The sequence below is a fragment of the Bufo gargarizans genome, chromosome 7, assembly GCF_014858855.1.
Source record: "Bufo gargarizans isolate SCDJY-AF-19 chromosome 7, ASM1485885v1, whole genome shotgun sequence".
Classification (NCBI taxonomy): Eukaryota; Metazoa; Chordata; class Amphibia; order Anura; family Bufonidae; genus Bufo; species Bufo gargarizans.
The window spans coordinates 126,762,988-126,790,212 of NC_058086.1; the positions used below are offsets into that span (position 1 = coordinate 126,762,988).

A 27,225-nucleotide genomic window follows, 5' to 3' on the forward strand; every position below is an offset into this window, starting at 1 on the left:
AACGCTGGCGGCAGGGCAGGCCAGCACCTCCAAGGCGTAGAGCGACAGTTTGTGCCACGTGTCCAGCTTGGACACCCAGTAGTTGTAAGGCGCTAAGGGATCATTGAGGACACTGACACGGTCTGCTATGTACTCCTTCACCATCTTCTATCTTCCAAATTGTTTCCCTTCTTGTGACACTAGGCCTCGCATCTGGGTGAGGGTGCTGGCGGGGTGTCATGAAACTGTTCCAGGCTTTAGAGAGTGTTGCGCTGCCTCTGTTGGAACTGCTGTGTGTTCCCTGTATATCCCCTCCTTGGTTGGCCAAGGAACTATGGACCCTGCCGCCAGCGTTGGCAGATGGAAATTTTTGGAGCAATTTTTCAACAAGGATCTTCTGGTATTGCACCGTTTTGCTTGTCTTCCACCAGAGGAATGAGAGATGAGTTTTCTTTGTAGTGGGGGTAGAGAAGGGTGAACAACCAGTAATCTGTGCTGTCTAAAATGCGTATAACGCGTGTGTCGCGGGTACCAACAGGCAAGACTTCGCTGTCATCATCAGGAGGATGACTATCATTCTCCTCATCCTCTTTATCCTCTTCTGCCCACTTATGCTGAACAGATGGAATTAAACTTCCATGGGTACTACCCTCTGTAGCGGAGGCAACCGTCTCCTGCTCCTTCTCCTCTTCATCGTCCTATTAGCGCTGAGAAAACGAACTGAGAGTGATCTGGCTATCGCCCTGTGTAATGTCTTCCCCCATTTCCACCTCTTCCACATGCAAAGCGCTGTCCTTAATTGTGAGCAGCGAGCATTTGAGTAGACACAGAAGTGGGATGGTTACGCTGATAATAGCGTTATCGCCGCTCACAATCTTTATTGATTCCTCAAAGTTTCCTAAAACCTCACAGAGATCAGACATCCATGCCCATTCCTCGCTTGTGAATAGCGGAATCTGACTGGAAAGTCGACGACCATGTTGCAGCTGGTATTACACTACTGCCCTCTGCTGCTCACAAAGCCTGGCCAACATGTGGAATGTAGAGTTCCAGCGCGTGCTCATGTCGCACAACAGCCGGTGAGCTGGCAATTTCAAGCACTGCTGCAGCGTTGACAGATCGGCTGAAGCTGTCAATGACTTGCGGAAATGTGCACACATGCAGCACACCTTCACCAGTAGCTTAGGCAAACTGGGGTAGGTTTCAAAAACCGCTGAACCACTAAGTATAAGACGTGGGCTAGGCATGGCATGTGTGTGAGCTTGCCGAACTCCGGAGCCGCAACAAAGTTACGGCCATTATTAAACACAACCATGACTACTGGTTCTAGGTTAAGTGGCGAGAGCCACAGCTCAGTCTGGTCTATTATTCCCTGCCACAGCTCTGCAGTGGCGTGCTGGTTGTACCGTAAGCATATCAGCTTCAGCACAACCTGTTGCCACTTCCCCACTGCATTGCTACACTGCTTCCAGCTACAGACTGATGACTGGTGCTGCACGCAGATAATTCTGAGGTGGAAGTGGAGGAGGAGGAGGAGGAGGAGGAGAAGTGGGGGTTGGAGCCACTAACATAGGTGCTGGCAGAAACCCTGATCGACCTAGAGCATGCAATCCTTGGCATCAGTAGCACCTGTGCCATCCCAGGGTATGACTGGCTCCCGGCCTTCACAACATTACCAGTGTGTCGTCAGGGAAATGTAGCGTTCCTGGCCGAATGCAATTGTCCACAAGTCCGTGGATAAGTAGAACCTCCCAGTAACTGCGTGGGTCAGGGTACGTGTGATGTTATGGGACACATGTTGGTGTAAGGTGGGCAAGGCACACCTTGAAAAATAGTGGTGGCTGGGGACTGCGTAATGCGGGACAGCCTCCGACATCAGGCTGTGGAAGGCCTCAGTGTCCACAAGCCTAAATAGCAACATTTACAGGGCCAGTAATTTGGAAAGCTGCACATTTAGTGCTATGGCCTGTGGGTGGGGGGCTGGGTATTTGCGCTTGCATTCAAAGGCCTGGAGTAAGGACATTTAGATGCTGCGCTGGGACACAGAAGTGGATGTGGTCGCTGATGGTGCTTGCAAAGGTCCAGGTGCAGGGCGGGAGGCTGTTCCAGCAGTGAGGATGAGGCATAAGAACTTCTGGCATGTATCGGTTTGATACATGCCAGAAGTTCTTATGCCTCATCCTCACTGCTGGAACAGACAGAACTGAGCAATTTTCTGCCATCTAGATAGATCCAGAGGCTCCCGTCGGGGTATTACAACTGTGGACGTTCCGTCTTTAGACCCATATTGGCCAAGTGCATCCTTCTTTGGGACCTTGTTTTGGATCCAGTGGACATCACGCTGACGCCAGCGACACCCTGGATGAGGAGTATGCCTTTGGTGTATCCTGTATTGCAATATTTTGTTAGCTGACCGCAGTGTACGCCCAGAGTCACGTGAGACGCCATCTCCTGCACCACGTGGGACGGAACTAGAGACACCAGAGACTCTCCCCTAATAACGCGAGACGCCATCCTCTACACCACGTGGGACGCTACCAGAGATCCCGGAAGAAGGAGACTCTACTACAGACAAGAACAGCTGAACAAGTCGACGTGCGCCCCAACGCTCCCCAGGATCGGATCACCGCCAGTACACACCATCAATCCGGATGATTCTCCGATGGGGTAAGACTGTTCCAGCTTGAACATATATTATACTGCTTCCACCTACTCGAACATAAAAAGGAACTGGAACATCACCTGATATTATTGCTTCAGGTTGCGGTTACAGTACATTGACCCTTGATACCCGGACACAACAAATAACTGTAACATCACCTGATATATTTGTTTCAGGTTGCGGTTACATTACAATCTATCCTTTGATAACTGGATACCTAGACCATATTTAGCGGGGCGCACACAGGCCCACTCTAAGGTGGATATCACACACTACATTATTTTATTATACTAGACAGACTGATCACCTGTACTAGTATCAACTTTTAACATATAAAAACGTGTGCTTTACATAGGACAATTGTGGCTCAATCAACTGTGGTTCAAATAACTTTGAATCCACCCATTTGAGACCACTTACGCTACTCAATTGGAACTATACTTCCACACCGCTGTGGTGTATAATTTTATAATTATAGATTTTATTCTAAACAAATAATCTATGTGTATCCAGACATTTAAGTGCCCTCCATTTTTTCATTAATTGTTTATGTACATAAAAATGTGTTATGGGTTTAAACAATGCACTAGGAAGCTATCATCATGCCACTGTGGTTAGAATTGTACTTACTTCTGCACACTGGTATATTAATCCAATTTGTGTTGTCACATTGTGCTTCTCCTGATCTTTCCAGGGAATAACCAGAATTACACTCATAAGTAATTTTTTCACCAGATGCATAACTAGATTTAGTTCCTCCTTTAGGTTTGGAATTCAGAACTTTAGGTGGCGATTTACAAGATGTTGCTAAAATCAAAAATAAAAGGAAATAATTATGTAAAATAGACACAATACACTACTTGCTGTCAAATGTTTGATTACTTACAACTGGCTAGAACTAGTCATTGAAATAAACCTTGTCCCAAGGCACAGTTTGGTTTGGATATGTGTTTTTAACAAAATTTATCATGTTGGTTAATTTAAAAAGTTACATAAAATGTGGTGTAATTACTAAGCAGAAGTTTACTGGTTTTAGTTGCACATTATCAAATTAGAAATTTTCTTTTTGGCAGAATATAAATTTCGGAGTCGGAGTTTGTGGTTTTAAAAATGTTACATATTTAAATGCAGGACTGTCCACCTAAACGTCTTCAGATTACAGTGCAAGACGTTTACAATCACCTTTGGTTACAATTAGAGATGAGTGAATCGAATCCCATGAAAAGGAATTAAATCCGAATTTCAGGAATTATTCGATTAATCCTGAAATTCAAACTTATTGCCTGCATTTTTTATGTTAATTTCACACTTTGTACACTCAGATGCGGCGCTATAGCAGATCCCTCTCTTTGCACCCACTACTTACGAAAAAATGTGCTTCGTGGTGAAGTAAAAACTAATTTGGTATTCGGTGAATCAGCCAAATTGATTTTTCAAGAAATTCGCTCATCTCTAGTTACAATATTTGCAAAATTCAAAATACTCAGCATCGGTACAGGAATGCAGAGAGCATCACAGCCAGGGAGCGTCACAGCCAGAGGGGAAAAAAAAGCTCACCTTCTCCCTAGCTGTGATGCTCTCCACTGTGATAGGATCACGGCACAGCCAGGGATAAGGAGCCGTCTATTGAGAAACCCTGGTGTCTCCTCCTTCCTGTACCAATGCTCAGTATTAACATACTGAGCGGGAACATTGCAGGGGGCACAGCGGGACATAGGAGCGATATAAAATAAAAACAGGCAGGGTGGCCGCAAGGAAAGGTATTTATCGAAACTAGAAAAAAACATGAAAGGTCCCGGCTCTTTAAAGGGGTTGTGTAGGCCGTATATAGATAGTGATGACCTATCATCAAGACTGGTCATCAATATCTGATCTGCCGATGAGCTGTTTGAAGAGGAGGCGGCATTCCATGCAAGAGCTTCTTCCTCTGCTAATCATCTCAAAAGTGCAGTGTAATTACAAGTAATTATACTAAGCCACCGCTGGAAGGGAGATCATGATCAGTGTGATCAAAAGGAAGTAGCACTTGCTTGAAGTGCCGACTCCTGCTCAGAGGCAGGATGCCGGGTGTGAGACCCCTGCTGATCAGATATTGATGACCTATCCTGATAGGTCATCAATATAAACTGCCTACACAACCACTATATTAACTGAAGAAATGTTCATTAAATGGAATGATGCTACTCTGGGCAATGCACACTACTCACAAAAAGTAAGGGATATTTGGCTTGTGGGCAAAATTTCAGGATAAACCTAAAATACACTCTAACCTTTACAGGTGACCTTCTCTAAACTTTTGAATGCACATGTCCAATTGATCAATGTTTCAGTACTTTTTGCACAACTTGATGTTCTCCAACAAGGAACTTAACAGCAAAATTCATAACAGGTGTTTGATACATGAATCACCCAATAATTTCCTGCATCAATTAGAATTGGTATTTAAACAGTCCACCTCATCATGCTGTTCACATTTTGAGATCATGAGATCAAGACAACACCTAACAATTGATCAACAGTACCTCAGCCATTGCGAGGCTTCAAGCAGGATGTTCTGAGATGGAAGTTACTGAGCTTAAATTGTCACAGAGTGTCGGCATGTTGCAATAGAGATACAGAGAGACTGAAAGAGTCAGACTGAAAGAGTCACATAAAAACATAGTCTTTTGGCCACATCCCACACTGATGACCACTTCATTGTGAACAATGCCCTGCGGAACCGGATGATGAATACAACACAACTCCAGGCACATTTTTGGGAGGTGAGAGGTATCCAAGTGTCACCTCAGACCATTTGAAACCATTTTCATCTGTGTGCTAGATGACCTGAAAAGGTACCTAACCACAGGAGTCATTGTCTTGCATGGGCCAGGGAGCATCTACGCTAGACAAGGGACCAGTGGGCCTCAGTGATGAAAGTAGATTCACACTCAGCAGAAATGATGGCCGCCAACAATGTTGGAGATGTCAAGGAGTGCTATGCATCAGCCAGTTTGCCTTTGGTGATGGTGGTGTTACAGTGTGGGCAGGTGTGTCTAGTCAATACAAAACTGCCCTACACTTTGTGAATGGTACAGTGACAAGCCCATACTACTTGAATGATATAATTAAGGCTACTTTCACACTAGCGTTCGGGGCTCCGCTTGTGAGTTCCGTTCAAAGGCTCTCACAAGCGGCCCTGAACGCTTCCGTCCAGCCCTAATGCATTCTGAGTGGATGCGGATCCGCTCAGAATGCATCAGTCTGGCAGAGTTTGGCCTCCGCTTCGCTCAGCAGGCGGACACCTGAACGCTGCTTGCAGCGTTCGGGTGTCCGCCTGGCCGTGCGGAGGCAAACGGATCTGTCCAGACTTACAATGTAAGTCAATGGGGACGGATCCGTTTGAATATGACACACTATGGCTCAATTTTCAAACGGATCCGTCCCCCATTGACTTTCAATGTAAAGTCTGGACGGATCCGTCTGAGGCTACTTTGACAACTTTGAGATTTTTTTTTACAATATAATGCAGACGGATCCGTTCTGAACGGATCCACTGTCTGCATTATATGAGTGGATCCGTCTCAGACGGATCCGCTCTGAACGCAAGTGTGAAAGTAGCCTTATCCAGTCATTGTGCCTCTGCATGTACAACACACATTTCATCCTCATGGACAAGTGCCAGCTCATCGAGGTTGCATCATTAGGGAACGGCTGCTGGAGACTGGGGTACCTCAAATGAAGTGGCCTGCACTTTCTCCACACCTGAATCCCATTGAAAACCCATGGAATCAGCTGTGTAGAGGCTAATAACTCTGTACTCCAGAACCTCAATGACCTGAGGGATGCCCTTCAAGAAGAGTGAAATGCCATGCCTCAGCAGACAATAAGTTGACTTGTGAACAGCATGAGATGTCATGGTCAAGCTGTAATTGATGCTTAAGGCCACATGACAAGATTTAGAGACATTGTCTTTTGGTTGTTGGCTTTTGTTTCAATAAATTGTTTGAGATGAGGAAATCACCATTGCATGCTTCTAATTAAATGCCCAATTTTCATTATATAATATCACTGTAGTGTGAATGTTTTACGTTTTTCATAAATGTCACCCAAAAGCCAAATATCCCTAACTTTTTGTGAGTAGTGTATATGCCTTGTTTGGGGAGTACTCTTTCTCAGGAGAAATAGTACCACAGCCATGGTCTCTCAGGAAGCTACGCAAGATTTCTTTGCTCAGCTTAGCTAAAGTGTAGTTACCCTCAAGGAGCTGGGTTTTTAGTATGAGGCATTTAGTATTCCTTTCTTTTTGGATAGGAAACTAGCTTGTATGTCTCTTTCCCAGAGAGGCATTGTGTGGGGTTTCAGTCACAGCAATAGATCAAACATTTTATTATAGAAAAGCATTGGGGTTACCATCAAAAACTTGGGGGGAGATTTATCATCATATCAGCTAATGACTTAAGACTGACTTCCACAAAAATCTGAACCTCTCTCTCCCGGCTCCAAGATTTCTCCCGAGCTGCACCGGTTCCCTGGAATGCTCTACCCCAAGAAATCAGGCTTAATCACAACATGCACAGTTTTAAGCATTTGCTAAAAACACATCTTTTCAGGGTGGCCTAACCTCTCATAGCCCATTTATCATTCCCTGAAGCTGAGCCTCCACTTCACCTAAAAGCACTTCGTATATTGGCTGCTGACCGGCTCATGTGGCTTTATATCTGCTCCCGTATTCTTCAAAGATGGCTAGACTATTGTACATAACAAACACTTCTACCCTTTGTGTCACCCCTATTTCCTCACAGCTTGTAAGCTCTTGTGAGCAGGGCCCTCATTCCTCTTGTTGTAATATTTGATTTGTCTGTTGCTATGTTATTTATGACTGTTTGTACATGAACCCCTGAATTGTAAGGCGCTGCGGAATATGTTGGCACTATATAAATAAAGATTATTATTATCTCCCTTGCACATGAAAAGTGGGTGTGAAAAGTGGTGGTGAAAAGTAGCAGGTGTTGAAAAAATATTGCATCTATCAGTCTTATGCCACCCTCTCCACTTTCCCTAAAGGGGCACGTGGCCAACCACCTCTACAAATTTACCTTTATTTACACCAGTTTTCTGGCACAAATCTTGATTTACACCAGTTTTGTGGTGCAAACGAAGCCATAAATGCATAGCATCTCTGAAGTGTCATAGATTTGACTTACGGTGCCTGGATGTCACCACCAGACATCTGAGAAGCTCTGACAGATGTTCTTCAGAACCTCCTGCTTGAGGTTCCTTTTGTTTTGCTTTGATAGTTGAGGTGGACGCTTCTGAGGTGGGTGTGGGTGCGGTCTTGTCTCAGGGTCCCTCTCCTGCCAAATGGCGACCGTGTGCCTTTTTCTCGAAGAAACTCTCCTCCGCAGAGAGAAATTATGATGTGTGAGATAGGGAGTTGTTGGCCATCAAGTTAGCTTTTGAGGAATGGCACCATTGGCTAGAGGGAGCCAGACACCCTATTACTGTGTTTACTGACCATAAGAATCTGGCCTACTTGGAGTCAGCCAAGTGTCTGAACCCGAGACAGGCCAGATGGTCTTTGTTCTTTGAAGGTTTAATTTTGTTGTCACGTTCCGCCCTGGGGTTAAGAATGTGAAGGCGGATGCCCTGGCACGTTGTTTTCCAGGAGGTGGGAATTTTGAAGACCCGGGTCCCATTTTGGCTGAAGGTGTGGTGGTCTCTGCTCTTTATCCTGAATTGGAGGCAGAGGTTCAGGTAGCCCAGTCAGAGGCTCCTGATATTTGTCCTCCTGGGAGGTTGTTTGTGCCTCTCGCTTTAAGACACAAGATTTTTAAGGAGCACCACGATACTGTCCTTGCTTGGCACCCGGGGGGCAAGAGCCACAGTGGATCTCATCGCTCGAAGATTCTGGTGGCCGGCGCTTCGTAAGTTGGTTGATGGTTTTGTGGCAGCCTGCGAGACCTGCGCTCGTGCCAGAGTTCCTCATTCACGGCCATCAGGTCCTCTTCTTCCGTTACCCATTCCTTCCCGTCCCTGGTCACATCTGTCCATGGACTTCATTACGGACCTGCCTCGTTCCTCAGGGAAGACTGTGATTCTGGTGGTAGTTTTAGCAAAATGGTGCATTTCATTCCTTTTCCTGGCTTTCCCAATGCTAAGACGCTGGCGCAGGCATTTATTGATCACATTGTCAAATTGCATGGTATTCCTTCAGACATAGTCTCTGATAGGGGCACGCAGTTTGTTTCCAGATTCTGGAAGGCTTTGTTCTCGCTTGGGGGTTCGGTTGTCATTCTTTTCTGCTTTCCACCCGCAGTCGAATGGCCAGACAGAGCGTGTCAATCAGAATCTGGAGACATATCTGCGCTGTTTTGTGGCGGAGAATCAGGAGGATTGGTGTTCTTTTTTGTCCCTTGCTGAGTTTGCTTTAAATAACCGTCGTCAGGAGTCCTCTGAAAAAGTCACCATTTTTTGGTGCATATGGGTTTCATCTGCAGTTTGGGACATTCTCTGGAGAGGGGTCTTCTGGTTTACCTGATGAGGACAGATTCTCCTCGTCTTTGTCATCTATTTGGCAAAAGATTCAGGATAATCTAAAGAGCATGAGTGAGAGATATAAGCGTGTGGCGGATAAGAGACGTGTGCCTGGTCCGGACCTGAATGTTGGTGATCTGGTGTGGTTGTCTACTAAGAATATCAAATTAAAGGTTCCCTCCTGGAAGTTGGGTCCTAAGTTTATTGGGCCTTACAAAATCTTGTCAGTCATCAATCCTGTTGCCTACCGTCTTGATCTTCCTCAGACTAAGGAAGATCCATAATGTTTTTCATAAGTCGTTATTAAAACCTTATGTCCAACCCATTGTACCCTCGTCTTTGCCTCCTGCTCCGATTGTGGTTGATGGTAATCTTGAATTTCAGGTCTCTAGGATTGTGGATTCTCGTGTTGTCCGCGGTTTTCTCCAGTACCTCGTTCATTGGGAGGGTTATGGTCCTGAGGAGAGGATGTGGGTCCCAATGACGGATATTAAGGCCACTCTTCTCATCAGGGCTTTCCATAGGTCCCATCCTGAGAAGGTGGGCTCTGAGTGTCCGGAGTCCACTCGTAGAAGGAGGGGTACTGTCACCACCAGACATCTGAGAAGCTCTGACATATGTTCTCCAGAACCTCCTGCTTGAGGTTCCTTTTGTTTTGCTTTTGTTTTCTCATCTCGTTAGCCTCTCTCAGCTGTCATGTAGTTGCACTGATTGCAACCCTTTAAATTCCTTCCCATACTGCATCACTTTGCGGTTTATACAACTTCCTGGAGTGTGCTGATGCTAGAAGCTGTTACTACTGCATCCACAAGATAAGTCTGTTTTCTTTATTTCTGTTTGCCTGTGGGCTTGATCCTAGGTGACCCTGACTCCCTCCGTATTAAGTGTAGGGAGCCGGTGGTCGTGTCCCCTCACTATTATAGGTTGTTCAGGTGCATGCAGTCGAGGAACGAGGATATTCAATTTTCTACCATTAAGATTTTTGCATAGGCTGAGCAGTAAGTGAGAGAGCTAGGGCTCTTACAGGGCTTACCCTCCTGTTCCTTAGTTTTGGATCAAGTCAGTCGGATCTTCATTTGTGTCTTCTAGTTTTCTGTACACCTTCCGTGACACTGGAATACCGGAGGATGCATCTAATTTATAATGAGGCCTCCTTCTCATAAAAAAATTAGGCCCATTTTCACAGAAATTCTTTTTTTTTGGGGGGGGGGGGGGATAAGTGAAAACTGCACAACACGTGTTCTACCATCAGTCTAGCACAGTATATAGAATACTAGTGAGATCTCTGTGTAAGGTCATGTCTCATTTATTTTTTATTTTTTTGTTTTGTTTTAGTTTGAAAATCTGTATCAGTGATTGAGAATAAAATGTCAGGGCCAAATCCATTTATTATTTCCAAACACAGTTCAGTGTTTTTCTTTTTGGGGTGGGGTTATTGAATTTACACAAATCAGCATATAAGTGATCAATACACCAATAAACACTAGGATAACAATTTACCTATGTTAATGTGAATTTGAGTGTAAGATCAAAATCATCCATTTCCGTTTATTTACGGTTAGAATTAAAAAATTGTTGTGGATTGTTCAATTTATTTAAACCAGCATATCTATATTACTACAGTGAAACACAGGGTAGTGCAGCAAATATTCCTGTATGTGTTAATGTGAATTTGTGCGTGAGGCTTAGCCCTGGATCATCCTGAAATGTTCATTCAATTCCCCAAATGGTTGGAATTTTATTTCTTTGGGACTTTGGGACTGCATATAGGCCATCAGTAGTATACCAAACTACTTTCCTATGAGTGATAACAAATTGAGCATCAGGCCTCAATCATCCACTTCCATGAATTCCATTTCCACACAGTTGGAATGTAATTTTCTGAGGGATTGTTCAATTTAATGAAACCAGCATATATACATGATTACTACAACAATGCACAGCCTAGGGCAAAAAAATTACAAGTGAGTGTTCATGTGAATTTCAGAGTCAGGTCTGTTTCTGTTTATTCTGTATCCACACTGTTAGAATTGAATTTTTTTGGGGAATGCTCAATTTATATTTATTATTACACTACAGGAAAACACAGAGTAGTGCAGTAATCTACCTGTGAGTGTTAACATGAACTTGAGCATCAGGCCTCAATCGTCCATTTCCATGAATTCCATTTTCACACAGTTGGAATTTAATTTTTGGGGGGTTCAATTTAATTAAACACCACTAGAAAAGGGCATGGTGGGGCATGTCCTATGGCAGATAGTGAAGAGAATCTCCCTGTTGATGACTTGTGCAAGAGCCCTCACCATTTGGGCTGCCATAGGGAGGAGGTTGATGACTCCATGCATAGCTGTGTTAATGGTGGTGGTAATAGTGGCACCTGTATCCATGGGATTAGTGGTGGGGCAGTGGCAGTAGGTGAAAAGGCAGAGCAAGGGCGGAGCTCCCATGAGCCCACCATGATATCTTACAGTCTGATAAAATCAGCAGGGAGTGTGAGGATTCAGATGACGATTGTGTGCTAGACAATACCTAGAAGCCCATCAGGGTGCTGAGGGGGTGGCAAGAAAACCCACCACTCCCTATGGCATATGGTCAAGAGAGTCTCCCTGTTAATGACTTGTGATGCCATGAGGAGGAGGAGGTGGAGGCTGCAGACCCCAAGCTTAGCCGTGTTGGTAGTGGTAGTAGTGGCCTCCATAACATTGGCATTGGTGTTTGAGGCAGCGACAGTGGCAGTCGGAAGGGGGGCCAAATAACCCGCCATGATATTCCACAGTCTGATAGAGACAGAAGGGTGGTTGAAGACTCTGATGACGATTGTGTGCTGAATATGACCTGCAAGAGTGCTGAGGAGGAGGAGGCAACACCAGAGATGGAGCGTGCTGGCAGCTGCAATAAACAGCAGAGGCCCTCTATTAGTTAGAGCAGTGGTATATCACACCCAAAAATGAGTAAATTTCACCTGAAAATGCAACAGACAAATTAGCGAAATGACATAAAATAAAATATGTACAAATAAAAAAAATAAAAAATCCACATGGAGTAGGAGTTTGAGGAGGCGGTGGACGTAGCAGTGTAGGTGGAAGCAGTGGTGGAGGAGGACGAGGTAGCCAACACTGGTTTTTGGTTGACATTTTTTAAATTAGGGTACACTCCAAAAGAGTGTGAAATACCCAAAATATAAGAATGATCAATTGCACTGTAGTATAACAATGGCTGGCTAAGGCTGGCATACATGTCTATTCTGCACAAGGTAATGACAAGTCCTGTGGGATCCATGCCTGGTTCATTTTAATGAACGTGAGCTTGTCCACATTGGCTGTGAACAGGCAGCTGCCCTTGTCTGTGATCACGCCCCCTGCCGTGCTAAACACACGTTCAGATAATACACTGGTTGCAGGTGTAAAGGGCAAGCTCAGGCCATGTGCCCAATTTGGAGACCCAGAAGTTGAAGGGGGCAGACCCGTCATTCAGTAAGTGTAGGCGTGTGCACACATACTGCTCTACTATGTTGGTGAAATGCTGCCTCCTGCTAAGACGTTAACTATCAGCTGGTGGTGCTGGTTGTTGTGGCGTGCTGACAAAGCTTTTCCACATTTCGGCCATGCTAACTCTGCCTTCTGAGGTGCTGGCGGTACCCCAGCTGCGTTGGCGACCTCGTCCTAGTCCTCTGCCTTCGCCTTGTTCTTCCACTGCGCCACGGCTGTCAGGTAGGAATGCTACCAGCAGCGCGTCTACAAGCATGCGCTTGTACTCGCGCATCTTACGATCACGCTCCAGCGAGGGAATTAAGGACGGTATGTTGTCCTTGTAACAGGGATCCAGCAGCGTGGCCACCCAGTAATCTGCACAAGTTAGAGTGTGGGCAACTCGGTGGTCGTTGCGAAGACACTGCAGCATGTAATCGCTAATGTGTGCCAGGCTGTCCAGAGGCAACAAAAAGCTGTCCTCTGTGGGAAGTGTATTGTCTGTGTCCTCTGTATCCTCCCAGCCATGCACCAGTGATGGCCATGAGCTGGTCTGGGTGCCACCCTGCTGTGAACATGGTTCTTCCTACCCCATCTCCTCCTCCACATACTCCGCATCATCATCCTCCTGAACTGTGCCCTGGCTGGACAAATGTGTACCTGACCTTTGTGGGTGCAGGAACCAACCCTCAGAGCCACTTGTAAATGACTGGCCGGAAACCCTACAAAATGATCCCTCTTCCTCCTACTCCTCCTGTGCCACATCCTCTTCCATCATCGCCAGCAGTGTTTTTTTAAAGGAGGCATAGAAGTGGGATAGTAACACTGAGAACGGCATTATCGACACTGGCCATGTTGGTGGAGTACTCGAAACAGCGCAACAAGGAACTCAGGTCTCGTTTGGAGGCCCAGTCGGTGGTGAATTGGTGCTGTTCTGCAGAGCGACTCACCCATGCATGCTGCAGCTGAAACTTCACTATCGCCTCCTGCTGCTCGCACAGTCTGGCCAGCATGTGCAAGGTGGAGTTCCACCTTGTGGGCACGTCGCATATGAGGTGGTGAGCGGGAAGCCCGAAGTTACGCTGCAGCGCTAACAGGTGAGCAGCAGCAGGGTGATAACGCCGAAAGCAGGCACAGACAGCCCACACTTTATGCAGGAGCTCTGACATATCGGGGTAACTCTTAAGGAATCTCTGCACCACCAAATTCAGCACATGCGCCAGGCAAGAGATGTGCGTCAAACCGGCTAGTCCCAGAGCCGCTATGAGATTTCCCATTATAGCATACCACCAGACCGGGCTTGAGGCTCACTGGCACAAACCACTTATCGGTCTGTTGTTCAAGGCCTGTCCACAGCTCCTGTGCGGTGTGGGGTTTGTCCCTCTAACAGATAAGTTTTAAAACTGCCTGCTGTCATTTACCCCTGGCTGTGCTGAAGTTGGTGGTGAAGGTGTTACGCTGACCGGATGAGGAGCCGGTAAAGGATGAGGAAGCGGAGTAGGAGGGAGAAGCAACAGGAGGCAAACTGAAGTGCTCTGCAATACTCGGTGGTGGAAGGACATGCGGCAAACTGCTATCAGCCAGTGCATTCACCCAGAGTGCTTTTATGAGATATAACGTCACTGACCATGCTTACTGGTCCACATATCCATAGTGAGGTGCACCTTGCCACAGATGGCGTTGCGCAGTGCACACCTGGTTGCAACCCACTTGGTTGTGAAGGGAAGAGATGGCACGCCTGAAAAAGTAGCGGCAGCTGGGCACGACGTACTGTGGGAAAGCCACCGCAACAAGGCTTTTAAAACTCTCTGTCTCCACCAGGAAATGACAGCATTTCAAAGGCCAGTAATTATGAAATGCTGGCATTCAGGGCCAGGGATCACGGGTGGGTAGGGGGTACTTCCTCTTCCGCTCCAGCATTTGGGAGATGGAGAGCTGAACGCTTCCGTGGGACATTGTGGAGATGCTTGGTGACCCAGATGGTGGTGTTGCTGGCAGATCCTCTGTTTGCGGGGTGGCAGGTGCCACTGTCACTCCAGAGGTGGATGAAGAGGCCAAGACGGCAGCAGAAGAGGAAGCAGGAGGAGCCAGAGACTTTTCTTGGTTTTTGAGGTGTCTATACTCCACTGCAGCTCGTGCTTTGCACTTAGATGCCTGGTCATGCAGGTTGTGCTCAGGTTGAGAACGTTTACGCCTCGCTTCAGGCTCTGATTGCACAGCGTGCAAACCACTCGTGTCTTGTCGTCAGCACATTGTCTGAAGAACTGCCACGCCAGGGAACTCCTTGGAGCTGGCTTTGGTGTGATCTGTCCCTTGCTGCGGTGGGCAGTAGCAGGCATACTGTCTAGGGGATGGCCGCTCCGCTTTTGCACCCTGCTCCCTTTTCTGCTGTGCTGGTGGCTCTGTGGGACCACCGCCTCTTCCTCCGAACTAAACAGGTCACTCGTATGACCTTGATTCCATGTGGGGTCAAGGACCTCGTTGTCCTCCACAACATCTTCCACCCAGTCTTCACTCCTGCCCTCCTTGTCGGTCTGCACACTTTCGAAAGCCCCAGCAGTTAGCACCTGTGTTTCGTCATCATCCGAGACGTGCTGCAATGGACCTCCCATGTACTCATCTTGAAAGATAAGTGGTTGGGCATCGGTGCACTCAATCATTTCCACTTCTTGGGCAGGGATAGGTGGATGGCCCTGGGAAACACTGCTAAAAGAGTCCTTAAAAAGCAGAAGAGACTGCTGCATGACTTGGGGCTCAGACTGCTTGGCTGATTTGCAAGGAGGTGAGGTGAAAGACTGATGGGCATCGGATGCAGGTGCCAACTCTGATCTTTCAGCAGGAGACTGGGTGGGAGACAATGTGAAGGAACTGGAAGCACTGTCAGCAACCCAATCTACTATCGCCTGTACTTGTTCTGGCCTAACTATTCGTAGAGCTGCACCTACTGCGCCTACTCGCACCTGAGGAAGGTGTTTTACTTGTGCGTGTAGCTGGCACAGATCGACCACGTCTTCTCCCTCCAACAGGAGCTCCACCAGCAGCACCACGACTAGGGCCACGTCCCTTATTTGATGCTCTCCTCATATTTTTTTAATTTTGGATCTTGCCCAAAATGGGTGTTTTTTTTAAATAACAGAATAGAACAACAGTATCTTACGTGTGCATCTCACAATGACAGATGCAGACAAGGCCGCAAATTAAGATCTTTGCCCAAATTGGGTGTTTATTTAATACCAGAATAGCACAGCAGTATGTAAAGGGTGTATCTCACAATGACAAAAGTAGCAAAGGCTGCCAAATTACGTTTTTTGCCACTAAAATGGTTGGTTTTCTAATAGCAGAATAGAACCACAGTATGTAAAGGGTGTATCTTGTACGTACAGACGCAGACTAGGCCGCAATTAATGATTTTTGCCCAAAATGGGTGGTTTTTTTATAGCAGAATAGAACAACAGTATCTAAAGGGTGGATCTCACAATGATATATGCAGCAAATGCTGCAAAATTATGTTTTTTTTGTCCAAAATGGGTGTTTTTTTAATAGCAGAATAGAACCACAGTATCTAAAGGGTGTATCTCACAATGACATATGCAGCAAATGCTGCAAAATTATGTTTTTTGCCCAAAATGGGTGTTTTTTTTTACTAACAGAATATGACAGCTGTATATAACGCTTGAACTTTACACATGCAGATGCAGCAAGGACTTTAAAATTGTATTTTGCCCAAAAAGGGTGTTTTTTATAACCCAGAAAATTATAGCTGTATTTCTAGCTTAAATTGCACACTGACTAATGCTGCAAAGGCACCAGATGTAGGATATTGCCAAAAAGGGTGTTTTTTTTAAACCAGATTATTATTGCTGTATTTCAAGCTTGGATTTGAATGTCACAAAAGCACAGATGTAGTGCTGGTGCACTGAGCTTGCATAAAATGGCTGCCGCCGCCCACCTAACTAACAGACCGATAAAAGTTATTTTTCTGTCACTGGGCTCAGGGCAGCCTTTCAAAAAGCGCCAAGAACCCAAACCCAAACTTTTACAGAAATGTTCGGGTTCGGGGTCCAAAATCCCTAAAGTTTGGTACGAACCCGAACTTTACAGTTCGGGTTCGCTCAACCCTACTGATAAGATATCAACTGTCTGTGGCAATGGAGTGAAGTGAAAGTACGGAGAGAACGGACACTGCAGTCTGTTGTAGGGCTGTGCTAATGTAGGCTACACATTAGCCACATCCCCACCTGTCCATCCTCCTCTCTGTACTTTCACTTCGGTCCATTACCACAGACAGCAGATATCTTATCAGCTGTATGTAAGATGGTAATTTATTACAGCCAGTCTGGTTAGAAGGGCTGAGAGAGCTCTTTAGCTAACTGCATTGAAGCTTTGATGTATCTCACCTTTGTTATGAGAGCGGGTATTGTCTGTGCTACTAATAATAATAAATAATAATAATAAAATATATTTATATAGTGCCACCATATTCCGCAGTGCTTTACAAGTTCATAGGGTTTATATACAAAACAAAAATAACTGGATAATATGCAACCAAAACACTAGGAGTCAGGGCCCTGCTCGCATCGGGATGCTCTAGTGAGCACAGTAGAAGTCAATGGGAGAACCCAAGCATTAAACCAGGCACCCTCTGCTCTGAAGAGGAGAGGATGTCTGGTTCTTATGAAAAGGTTAGAAACACCTCCAAAATGGCTTGAAAACAGCATAAGAAGAACATTTGGATGTATCTTGGACTCCAATTACCTATGACATACAATAGACAACCTCACAAAGGCTATTTGCCAAAAGGTGGTGTGTGCAAGCCAAGAATCTATCCATGAGACAGATACAGTCAGCACACCTTACAATGGCAGCCTTGTGCACTATGAGACATTCAAAACCAGCTCTCATCTGACTGAGAGCCAGTAAGTCTCAAAGTTGCTTCATATCTGTTGGATGGCTTGGGTGGACCTGTGCACCTAGATCATTATCATTAGGGTGACAAAATGTTTTCTGATTGTCCTAACATGATATTCAATGACCGTTCTATAAAGTTTTGCCATGTAAACTCATTTGCATAAACATGGGGATATGGGAAAGACATGCAAATGAGCAAAATCGGCCTTGTTTTTCAGCTGAAAAACTATTTGCATGAAAAAATTGCGATTAGAATATTCGCTATCTACACTAGTCTTGTCAAAAGACTATGAAACTAATAGATGGCGCTGTTCATGAGTCATGAAAAGCGCCATCTATTAGATTCATATTCTTGTTATAAGACAATGAAACCAATAGATGGTGCTGTTTATGAGTAGTGATGAGCGGCAGGGGTCATATTCGAATTCGCAATATTTAGCAAATATTTTTTAGAATATTCGTTGAAAATTCGAAAATTCTCGATTTTTGTTTCTTGAAAAAAAATCGGCAAGGTAATGTTTGTGTAATATGCTAATTTTCGTAAATCGGATTTTCAGATTCGAATTTTTAATTGTGAATTTTTCAACTTACAGCTATTAGACAAAGAAGATTATAGCACTATATTAGCTAAATTGCTCTATATTCGATTTTTTTAATATTCGCTATATTGGTATAACAGTTTTTTCGAATATTCGTAATATATAGCAATATAGCGAATATTCGAAAAAACAAATATAGAGCAATTTAGCTAATATAGTGCTATAATCTTTTTTTATAGTTGTAATTTTTTTCCAATCTGAACTTCAGATGAGAAAAAAATTACAACTTTTAGACAAAGAAGATTATAGCACTATATTAGCTAAATTGCTCTATATTCGTTTTTTTTGAATATTCGCTATATTGCTATAACTTCGTGTTTTCAAATATTTGTAATATTCTAAAACAAGAATATATAGCAATATAGCGAATATTCGAAAAAAATGAATATAGAGCAATTTAGCTAATATAGTGCTATAATCTTCTTTGTCTAAAAGTTGAAAAATTCGCAATAACAAAATCGAATCCGAAAATTCGAATTACGAAAATTCGCATATTACACAATCATTACCTTGCAGATTTTTTCAAGAAAAAAAAAATCGTGCATTTTCGAATATAACTCCTGCCGCTCATCACTACTCCTAAAGTCAAGTATATTGCAGCCTTCTTATTGGCCCACAAGCTAGAAGCAGGAAGGGATCATGTGTACTGATTAAAAAAAAAATAATAATAATAATCGGGAAAAAATCGGAAAAATCGAATATTCGAAATTACGAATATATATAACTATATTCGAAATATTCGCAATTTTTTTAAGTACCTATATTCGCGATAAAAATTAGAAATTTGAATATTCGTGATCAACACTATTTATGAGTCATGAACAGCGCCATTTATTGGATTTATAGTATTTTCATAAGATTATGAATCCAATAAATGGCGCTGTTCATGAGTAGTGTTGATCGCAAATATTCTAATCGTGAATTTTCCATGCAAATAGTGTTTCAGCTGAAAAACAAGCAGATTCAGCTAATTTTCATATGCCCATGATTATGCAAATGCCAAACCCTTTTCTATGAACCAGCACCCTCTTCTCTTCAGAGCAGAGGGTGCCTGGTTTAATGCTCGGGTCTCCAGTCAATTTTCATTGTGTTCAATTTTGCTCGAGCATACACACTATTTGGCCAAACACTGTGATGTGCCAAGCATAGCGATGCTCACTCAAAAACTAAAAACCAGCCGTTATAAATAATGAAAGCTATTTTGGAAAGTGTTTATAATGAAGTAATATTGATTTATTTTAGTAATTTTATTTTGTTAATTACTGGAAAACCCCTTTAATAGTGGCTATAGTTACAAAAAAAAAAAAAAATATGCTAGACTTAGAATTGTGTTTCCTTTTTACAGATAATTGCATACTAGCTCCTGGTAACAGTGACAGAATTGACAAAGGTGGTGGCAGCCTAGCATGTAGAAAAAAAATATATATATCATTTGCTACTCACTTAACTGCAAAAATGTTTATGAGATCGTTCATTTCAGATTCTGCCAACAATGCTGGAGAAAATTTGTACAGCATGCTGACCTATTTTCTCTGATACAATGACAGCCACCATGACGGACATCCAATGAACTCATTGTAAGTTAATGGGTCCATTGGGCCTCTTTGGTGTCTTTCATGTAACAGATCTATCGCTGCCATTCATTTTTTTTTCTGCTCTGATTAAACAGAACAAAACAAAACATGACAATGGGACATTTTCTGTTCTAGGTTCACACTAGATATATTGATTTCCATTGTTTTCCTCTGTGCCGTTACTGAACGATGCAGAAGAAATATCCTTCACCAGTCTGATATGTTTCTGTTCAGAAGTATGCCTTTTTACTGGACAAAAAATTCTCAATACAGGACTTTTATTTTCTACAGTTCTTGGAGGAATCTGAGATCAAAGGAAACCCATACCAACTCTTACCATTTACAATCACTTTGATATATACATTGCATATACTGAACAGGTAGTTGTCTGTGAATCAGTACTGCCATAACATTTTCTGGTTGATAACAGTGGAATACTTACAAATACACACTGGAATGTTCATCCACTGTCCTTCTACACAACTTGCTACATCTTCATCTTTAAACCGGAAACCGTTGTCACACTCATATTTAGCTCTTTCACCATGGCTGAAAGTTTTCTTATTTTCTATTGCCGTTCCATGTTGAATATTTGGAGCCTCAACACATGCATCTTCTAAAAAGTAAAAAAACATTTGTTAAAAAATCTCAGGCAAAGTTAAAACAAATGATATTAATAAATAGCTACTGTAGACATTTGAAGGTATCTGCAAAATGCTGTATATATTTAGGCCACTACCCTATGAATGATGGAAATCCGCTTTTTATTCTCTTTGTGTTGGCTGCCTGGCTGCTCTTTAGCTCTGTTTTATTAGAGAACTGCTTAGCTGCATGGTTGCTTAACCACTTCCCATCTGGGCCATTTGCCCCCTTCCTGACCAGGCCTAATTTTGCAAAACTGACATATCTCACTTCATGTGGTAATAACTTTGGAACGCCTTTATTTATCCAAGTCATTCAGAGATTGTTTTCTCGTGACACATTGTACTTCGTGATCGTCATAAATTTGAGTCAAAATATTTCACCTTTATTTATGAAAACATCCCAAATTTACCCAAAAATGTGAAAAATTCGCAATTTTCTAAATTTCAATTTCTCTTCTTTTAAAACAGAAAGTGATACCTCATAAAATATTTATTATTTAACATTCCCCATATGTCTACTTTATGTTGGCATCATTTTGGAAATGTCATTTTATTTTTTTAGGACGTTAGAAGGCTTAGAAGTTTAGAAGCAATTCTTCAAATTTTTAAGAAAATTGCCAAAACCCACTTTATAAGGACCAGTTCAGGCCTGAAGTCACTTTGTGGGGCCTACATAGTGGATACCCCCATAAATGACCCCATTGTAGAAACTACACCCCTCAAGTTACTCAAAACTGATTTTACAAACTTTGTTAACCCTTTATGCGTTCCACAAGAATTAAAGGAAAATGGAGATCAAATTTTTAAATTTCACTTTTTGGGCAGATTTTCCATTTTAATCCAATTTTTTCTTTAACACATCGATGGTTAACAGTCAAACAAAACTCAATATTTATTACCCAGATTTTGCGGTTTACAGAAACACCCCACATGTGGTCGTAAACTGCTGTATGGGCACACGGCAGGGCGCAGAAGAAAAGGAACTCCACATGGTTTTTAGATGCCATGTCCCATTTGAAGCCCCCTGATGCACCCTTACAGTAGAAACTCCCTAGAAGTGACCCCATTTTGGAAATTAGGGGATAAGGTGCCAGTTTTATTAGTACTATTTTTGGGTACATATGATTTTTTGATCATTCATTATAACACTTTATGGGGCAAGGTGACCAAAAAATTGGTTGTTTTAGCACAGTTTCTATTTATTTATTTTTACAGCGTTCACCTGAGGGGTTCAGTCAAGTGACATTTTTATAGAGCAGATTGTTACGGACGTGGCGATACCTAATATGTATACTTTTTCTCATTTATTAAAGTTTTACACAATAATAGCATTTTTGAAACCAAAAAATTATGTTTTAATGTGTCCATGTTCTGCTATAGTTTTTTTTATTTTTTGAGAGATTTTCTTATGTAGGGGCTCATTTTTTGCGGGATGAGGTGACGGTTTTATTGGTACCATTTTGTGGGACATACGCATTTTTGATCACTTGGTGTTGCACCTTTTGTGATGCAAGGTGACAAAAATAGCTTGTTTTGACACATTTTTTTTTTTTTTTTTTTTTTTTAGGGTGTTCACCCGAGGGGTTAGCTCATGTGATATTTTTATAGAGCTGGTTTTTACGGACGTGGCAATACCAAATATGTCTATTTTCTTTTTTCTATTTTTTTTTTTTCTTTTTTATTCCTTACTTGGGGACCTTTTTTTTTTACATGTGAAACTTTTTTTTATTTATTTTACACTTTTCGTCCCCCATAAGGTCATACAAGACCTCTGGGGGACATTTGCTTCACTTTTTCTTTTTTTTTTTCACTGTTGATTTCTCCTGTAACTGGGGCTGACATAGTAGCCCCAGTTACAGTGGAAATGCACCCCCAGAGAGGCTGGACAGCGTGATTCGGCGCTGTATAGCCTCAGAGCAGGGCTGATCGAGGTCTGTGAGAGACCTCACACAGCTCCTGCACGCTCCGGTCCCGGCGGTCACATGACCGCCGGGCCGGAACAGGAAGCGCACAGCGCTTCCTGCTCTGCAGACACAGCGCTCGGTGAGCGCTGTGTCTGCAGCGATCTAGAAGGCAGGGACACCTGGGAACTGTCCCTGCCTTATCTCTGGGTTGCCCTGCTGTCACTGACAGCGGGCAACCCGATCAGCAGCTGCACGATTAGCGTGCAGCTGCTATTTCTGAAAGGACGTTTTAAAACGTGCTTTCAGAAATAGAGGTCCACCCATAGGACGTTTATATCCTATGGGCGGACTTAAAGCGGTTAAGCAAAGTCAGACTCTGTCCATACCATTAATAAAGGAGGTAAAGTCTTTCTTAATAACCATATATTCCTTAGGTTCAGTGTCCATCCAAAGGAAATAATGATCCTCAACAAAAATTCTCCATACGTTTTGCCTGAATGGCTTATTTCAGCTTGTCCTGCTGAAAACTAGACTAGACTATGGGCACATTTATTATGAATTATACAACGCTTTTACGTGTATTAGTGTTGCAGATTTTGTCACAATGTTTGTTGCTGCAAAATCGGACTTTTTGCTGCTCATGTCACTTTTCTAGAGTGCTGTGAAAAGGGGGCATGGCATGGGCGGGAATAGGATGGGATGGGCACATCTCATTTATCATTGTCCACGTCAGTTTGTGGCATTGAAAATGACGTAAATCTATGCCAGCAAGAGAGATGGTTTATATTTTATTATGTCACATGGCCTGCTGGAAGTAGCTCTAAAGTTACGTAGAGGCCTGCGCCTCCAAATAACTTTGGCGCATCCACTGTTAGCTCAGAGGGACCAAGACCGGCATGTAAATTGCCTTAATAACTGTCCCCCTATGTGTATGAATCTGGCTTTCTGATTTTAGATAATTGTATGCCTTTTAACAGGTGTTCTTGGTGAATGTTAAGAGTGAAAATTGGGAAAATCTGCACACATTGCAATGTCACAAGTAAAACATTTTTGGGAGTGTACCGTTTTTATGTGTACCTTTTTGGGAGTGTACCTTTTTATTTAACACATACATGATTTTAAAGGACTTCTGACATGAAGATGTCTCCACTTATCATGAAATCAAAGCAGCCTAGTGATGTGTTCACCATTGTTATTCAGAGAGGCTATTGAATACAAGGAGCGTATAACATACAGTAGCTCAGACTGGAAAACATATGGTGACATTAGCTAGGCATTTGCTCACGTTAAAGGGAACCTGTCATCAATTTTATGCTGACCGTACTGAGGGCAGTATAAAGTAGTGACAGAAATGCTGATTTCAGCGGTGTGTCACACAGCAGCTAAAAGTAAGTGGTTGCCGAGAACCAGCATCATAATCATTGCAGCACGGCCTTAAAAAAAGTCAAATCTACTTGAGAAGAGTCCTGGTTATTCATACTCTCCTGCACTCCCACCCATCCGCTGATGATTAACAGTCTTCTACCTAGGTTTCTCCCTTTCTCTCTAGGAGAGAACTGCCAACCATCAGCAGATGGGTGAGAGTGCAGGAGATTATGTATAACCATGACTTTTCTCAGATAGATTTAACTATTTTCAAGGCCTGTGCTGCAATGATTATGATGCTGGTTCTGGTTCTCGGCGACCACTTACTTTTAGCTCATGTGTGACACACCTCTGAAATCAGCATTTCTGTCACTACTTTATACTGCCCTCAGTACGGTCAGCTTAAAGTTGATGACAGGTTCCCTTTAAGGGGGTTATCCAATACCATAAACTGCCCTCCCATGTGCCAGTCCCCGCCTGCCATTGGCTGCTCCCCCCCCCCCCCCCCCGCATGGGGAGAAGCAGCAGCGGCGATGTGGGGACCAGGAGCAGCGCAAGGAGCGGGGTAAGTATATTCCCTGTGAGGGGCACGGCACATGAGGGGGCAGTTTGTGGTATCGGATAACCCCTTTAAGATTTAAAGATGAGATGACACCTTCAATTTTGCTGATTCACGGATCAGGAAACTTCATATTTCACCATTGTTTTTGTCTCACATAAGCTCATGAGGCCTAAAGGCAAATTAAATTATACTTATTTTCACAGTTTTTAAGTATCTTTTTAACCCCAGACAATTTGCAAAATGTTTTTTTTGACACATCATACTTCTCATTAATGACAATATTGGGTTGATATATTATATATTTATACATTTCAAGACAATTTGGAAACCTTAGCAATTTTCAAAATTTTTAAATCATTTAATTTCTCTGCTTTCAAGACACATAGTGATACCTCACAAAATAGTTCAGAAAATATTCACCACGTGTCTACTTTACGTTGGCATAATTCTGTACTAGTGCTGAGCGCGAATATCGGCACTTTGAGAATTCGCGAAGATCTAGAATATAGTGTTATATCTTCGTAATCCCGAATATTCTAGATTTTTTTTATCACTAGATAAACCTATAATCTTTTTGCACTTATTGTTTATAGCTTCTCTTTATCCTTATTATGCTATCTATCACCCTTACCTTTTTTAGTTATTATTTTACCTATCATTAATAATTTATTTTTATAGATGCTATATTATTTTATTAATAAATCATTACCTGTAACAGACAATCACACAAAGGCTGTATGCCAACAACCTATCTATAAAAACAGGAACAGTCAGTGGCAGTGGCAGAATTGTGTGCAATGAGACATTCAAGACCAGTTCTCATTTGACCGAGAGCCAGTAAGACTCAAAGTCGCTTGATTTTTGTTGTATGGCTTGGGGGACCTAGATCATTATCTTTAGGGTGACAAAAAAATTAAATTTTTTTTTTGGGGGGGATGCCAGCTAACTCTTCTCTCACTGCTTAGGAGGACTGCAATAAAAAATTTCAGTTTTCTAATTGTCCTAACATGGGCATATGGGAAAGACATGGAAATTGTGTTTCAGCTGATACTGCTATTTAGCATGTCTTTCCCATATGGCCATGTTTATGTAAATGAGTTTACATAACAAAACAGCATAGAAAGGTTATTGATGGTGTTGGGCGAGCATGCTCTGCCGAACACTAATTTTACTTGAGCATTGCGATGCTCGGCAAATCGCGGTGTTCGGCTGAACACCGCGTATGCTCGAGTGCGATGCTCGAGTCTCCTCCAAGCACGTGTGCGGAGGTACTGGCACTCACTGTAATGCTGTAGCCATATTAGCTACTGGAATTACAGTGATTGGCTGGCCGAAACGTTTGCACATCCTAAATATCAGTGACATTAATTCAGTGTAATTTTTTATTAGCTGCTGGTGACAGCGACATTACTTGCGCTATACCTCCTGTCTAATGTTTGCACATCCTAAAATTATCTGTGAAATTCAGTGTACTTTATTGCACAATACACTTACAAACCTGCGCTACTTTACCTGTGACATACTTGCAAGCATATATACCATTTAATATGCGCAAGGTGAGCAGTAAGGGACGGGGAAGTGGCCGTGCTGCTGATGGTGCACGCAAAGGTGCTGCTGCCAGAGCACAAGAAACACACTCATCCACAATACCTAGCTTCATGTCCCAGTTTGCAGGTCGATGCAGGACTCCACCTCCGAAGTCAGACCAGTTCGACCAGGTGGTCGGGTTGGATTGCAGCAGATAATGCTTCCAGTCGATTAAGCACCACCCTGTCTTCCGCAAAGTCTAGTCTCAGTAGCCAAGAGTCTTGTCAACACAATCCTCACCGTGATACACCTTCCTCCCACCATGGAGTGTGTTGGCAAACAAGTTATCCCACAGTCGGATATTCCGAGGAGCTCTTTTCATCGCCGTTCCTTGATTTGGGCCTATCGACAAGCCCGCTTGAAGAGGGATATGAGGAGATATTGTGCCCTGATTCCCAAACTCTTGAGCATCCACAGTCACAAGAAGATGACGGTAGGGAAAGGCAATTAGTTTCACGAGCTGGATGATGATGATGAGGCAAAGTTGCCAATAAGTCAACTTCAATTTGTGTCTCAAGAGGTTCATGATGAGGATGAGACACAGTTGTCAATAACTGAGGTTGCTGTTAGGTCAACAAGTCAGAAGGATAACCAGAGTAAGGAGTGAAAGAGGAGGTAGTGGACGATGAAGTCACTGACCCAACCTGGGAAGGTGGGAAGCAGAGCAAGAACAGCAGTACAGAGGGGGAGGGATACGCAGCACCGAAACAGGCTGGAAGAGGCAGTGGGGTGACAAAAGAAAGACGGCGGGCCACACCAAACAGGGGCATGCGTTCCACAGTCTGGCGCTTTTTTGAGGAAAGTGCAGACGATGAAAGAATTGTCATATTCAACCTGTGCCGTACCAAAATGAGCAGGGGAGTGAACACTAGCGACCTCACCACCAACAGCATGATCCACCATATGGCATCAAAGCACCCTAATAGGTGGGCCGAACACCTGGGTTCACAATCAGTGTCTGCGAGTCACACCACTGCCTTCTCTTCCCCTGTGTTACATGCTGGCCAATCCCCTGTCCAAGACACAGGCCCGGATGCCTCCCGCCATGCACCTGGACCTTCACAAGCACCATAAGCTAGCACATCCACTTCTGTGTCCCAGCGCAGCGTACAGATGTCTATACCCCAGGCCTTTGAACGAAAGCGCAAATACCCAGCCACCCACTGTCACGGCCATGGCTATGTCTGTGACTCCTTACCACATGCGGTTGCCTGCGGTTTAGTTTCTGTGTGCAACCACAGGTGAGGGTCGCTGTGTGTGGCCTCACTTGTGGTTGCCGCGGGCAACTAGTTGTGTTCTGTAATTGTCAGCATAGCAGCCTGAGCGGTGCTAGGCAGCTTGCTGCTTTGGCATGCGGTCTCACCTGACTTCCTTTATGTTAGGTGTGTGTGTATGGTGTACACTGTGTTTTATGTATTGTGTGCACTTCCCTTTTTAGTGGTGTTTTCCCTTCCCTGA

General features: G+C 43.5%; 1 protein-coding gene across 1 annotated transcript in view; it reads right to left on the bottom strand.

Moving 5' to 3' along the window:
* LOC122943121 (complement factor H-related protein 5-like) overlaps positions 1–27,225 on the bottom strand; it is a 379,577-nt gene that overhangs the window by 149,704 nt on the left and 202,648 nt on the right. Inside the window, exons 4-5 of the mRNA XM_044300588.1 lie at positions 20,148–20,318; positions 3,272–3,448 (exon numbers count right to left, since the gene is read on the bottom strand). Coding sequence (XP_044156523.1) covers positions 3,272–3,448; positions 20,148–20,318 — 348 coding nt within the window. The remainder of the gene's footprint in view (positions 1–3,271; positions 3,449–20,147; positions 20,319–27,225) is intronic.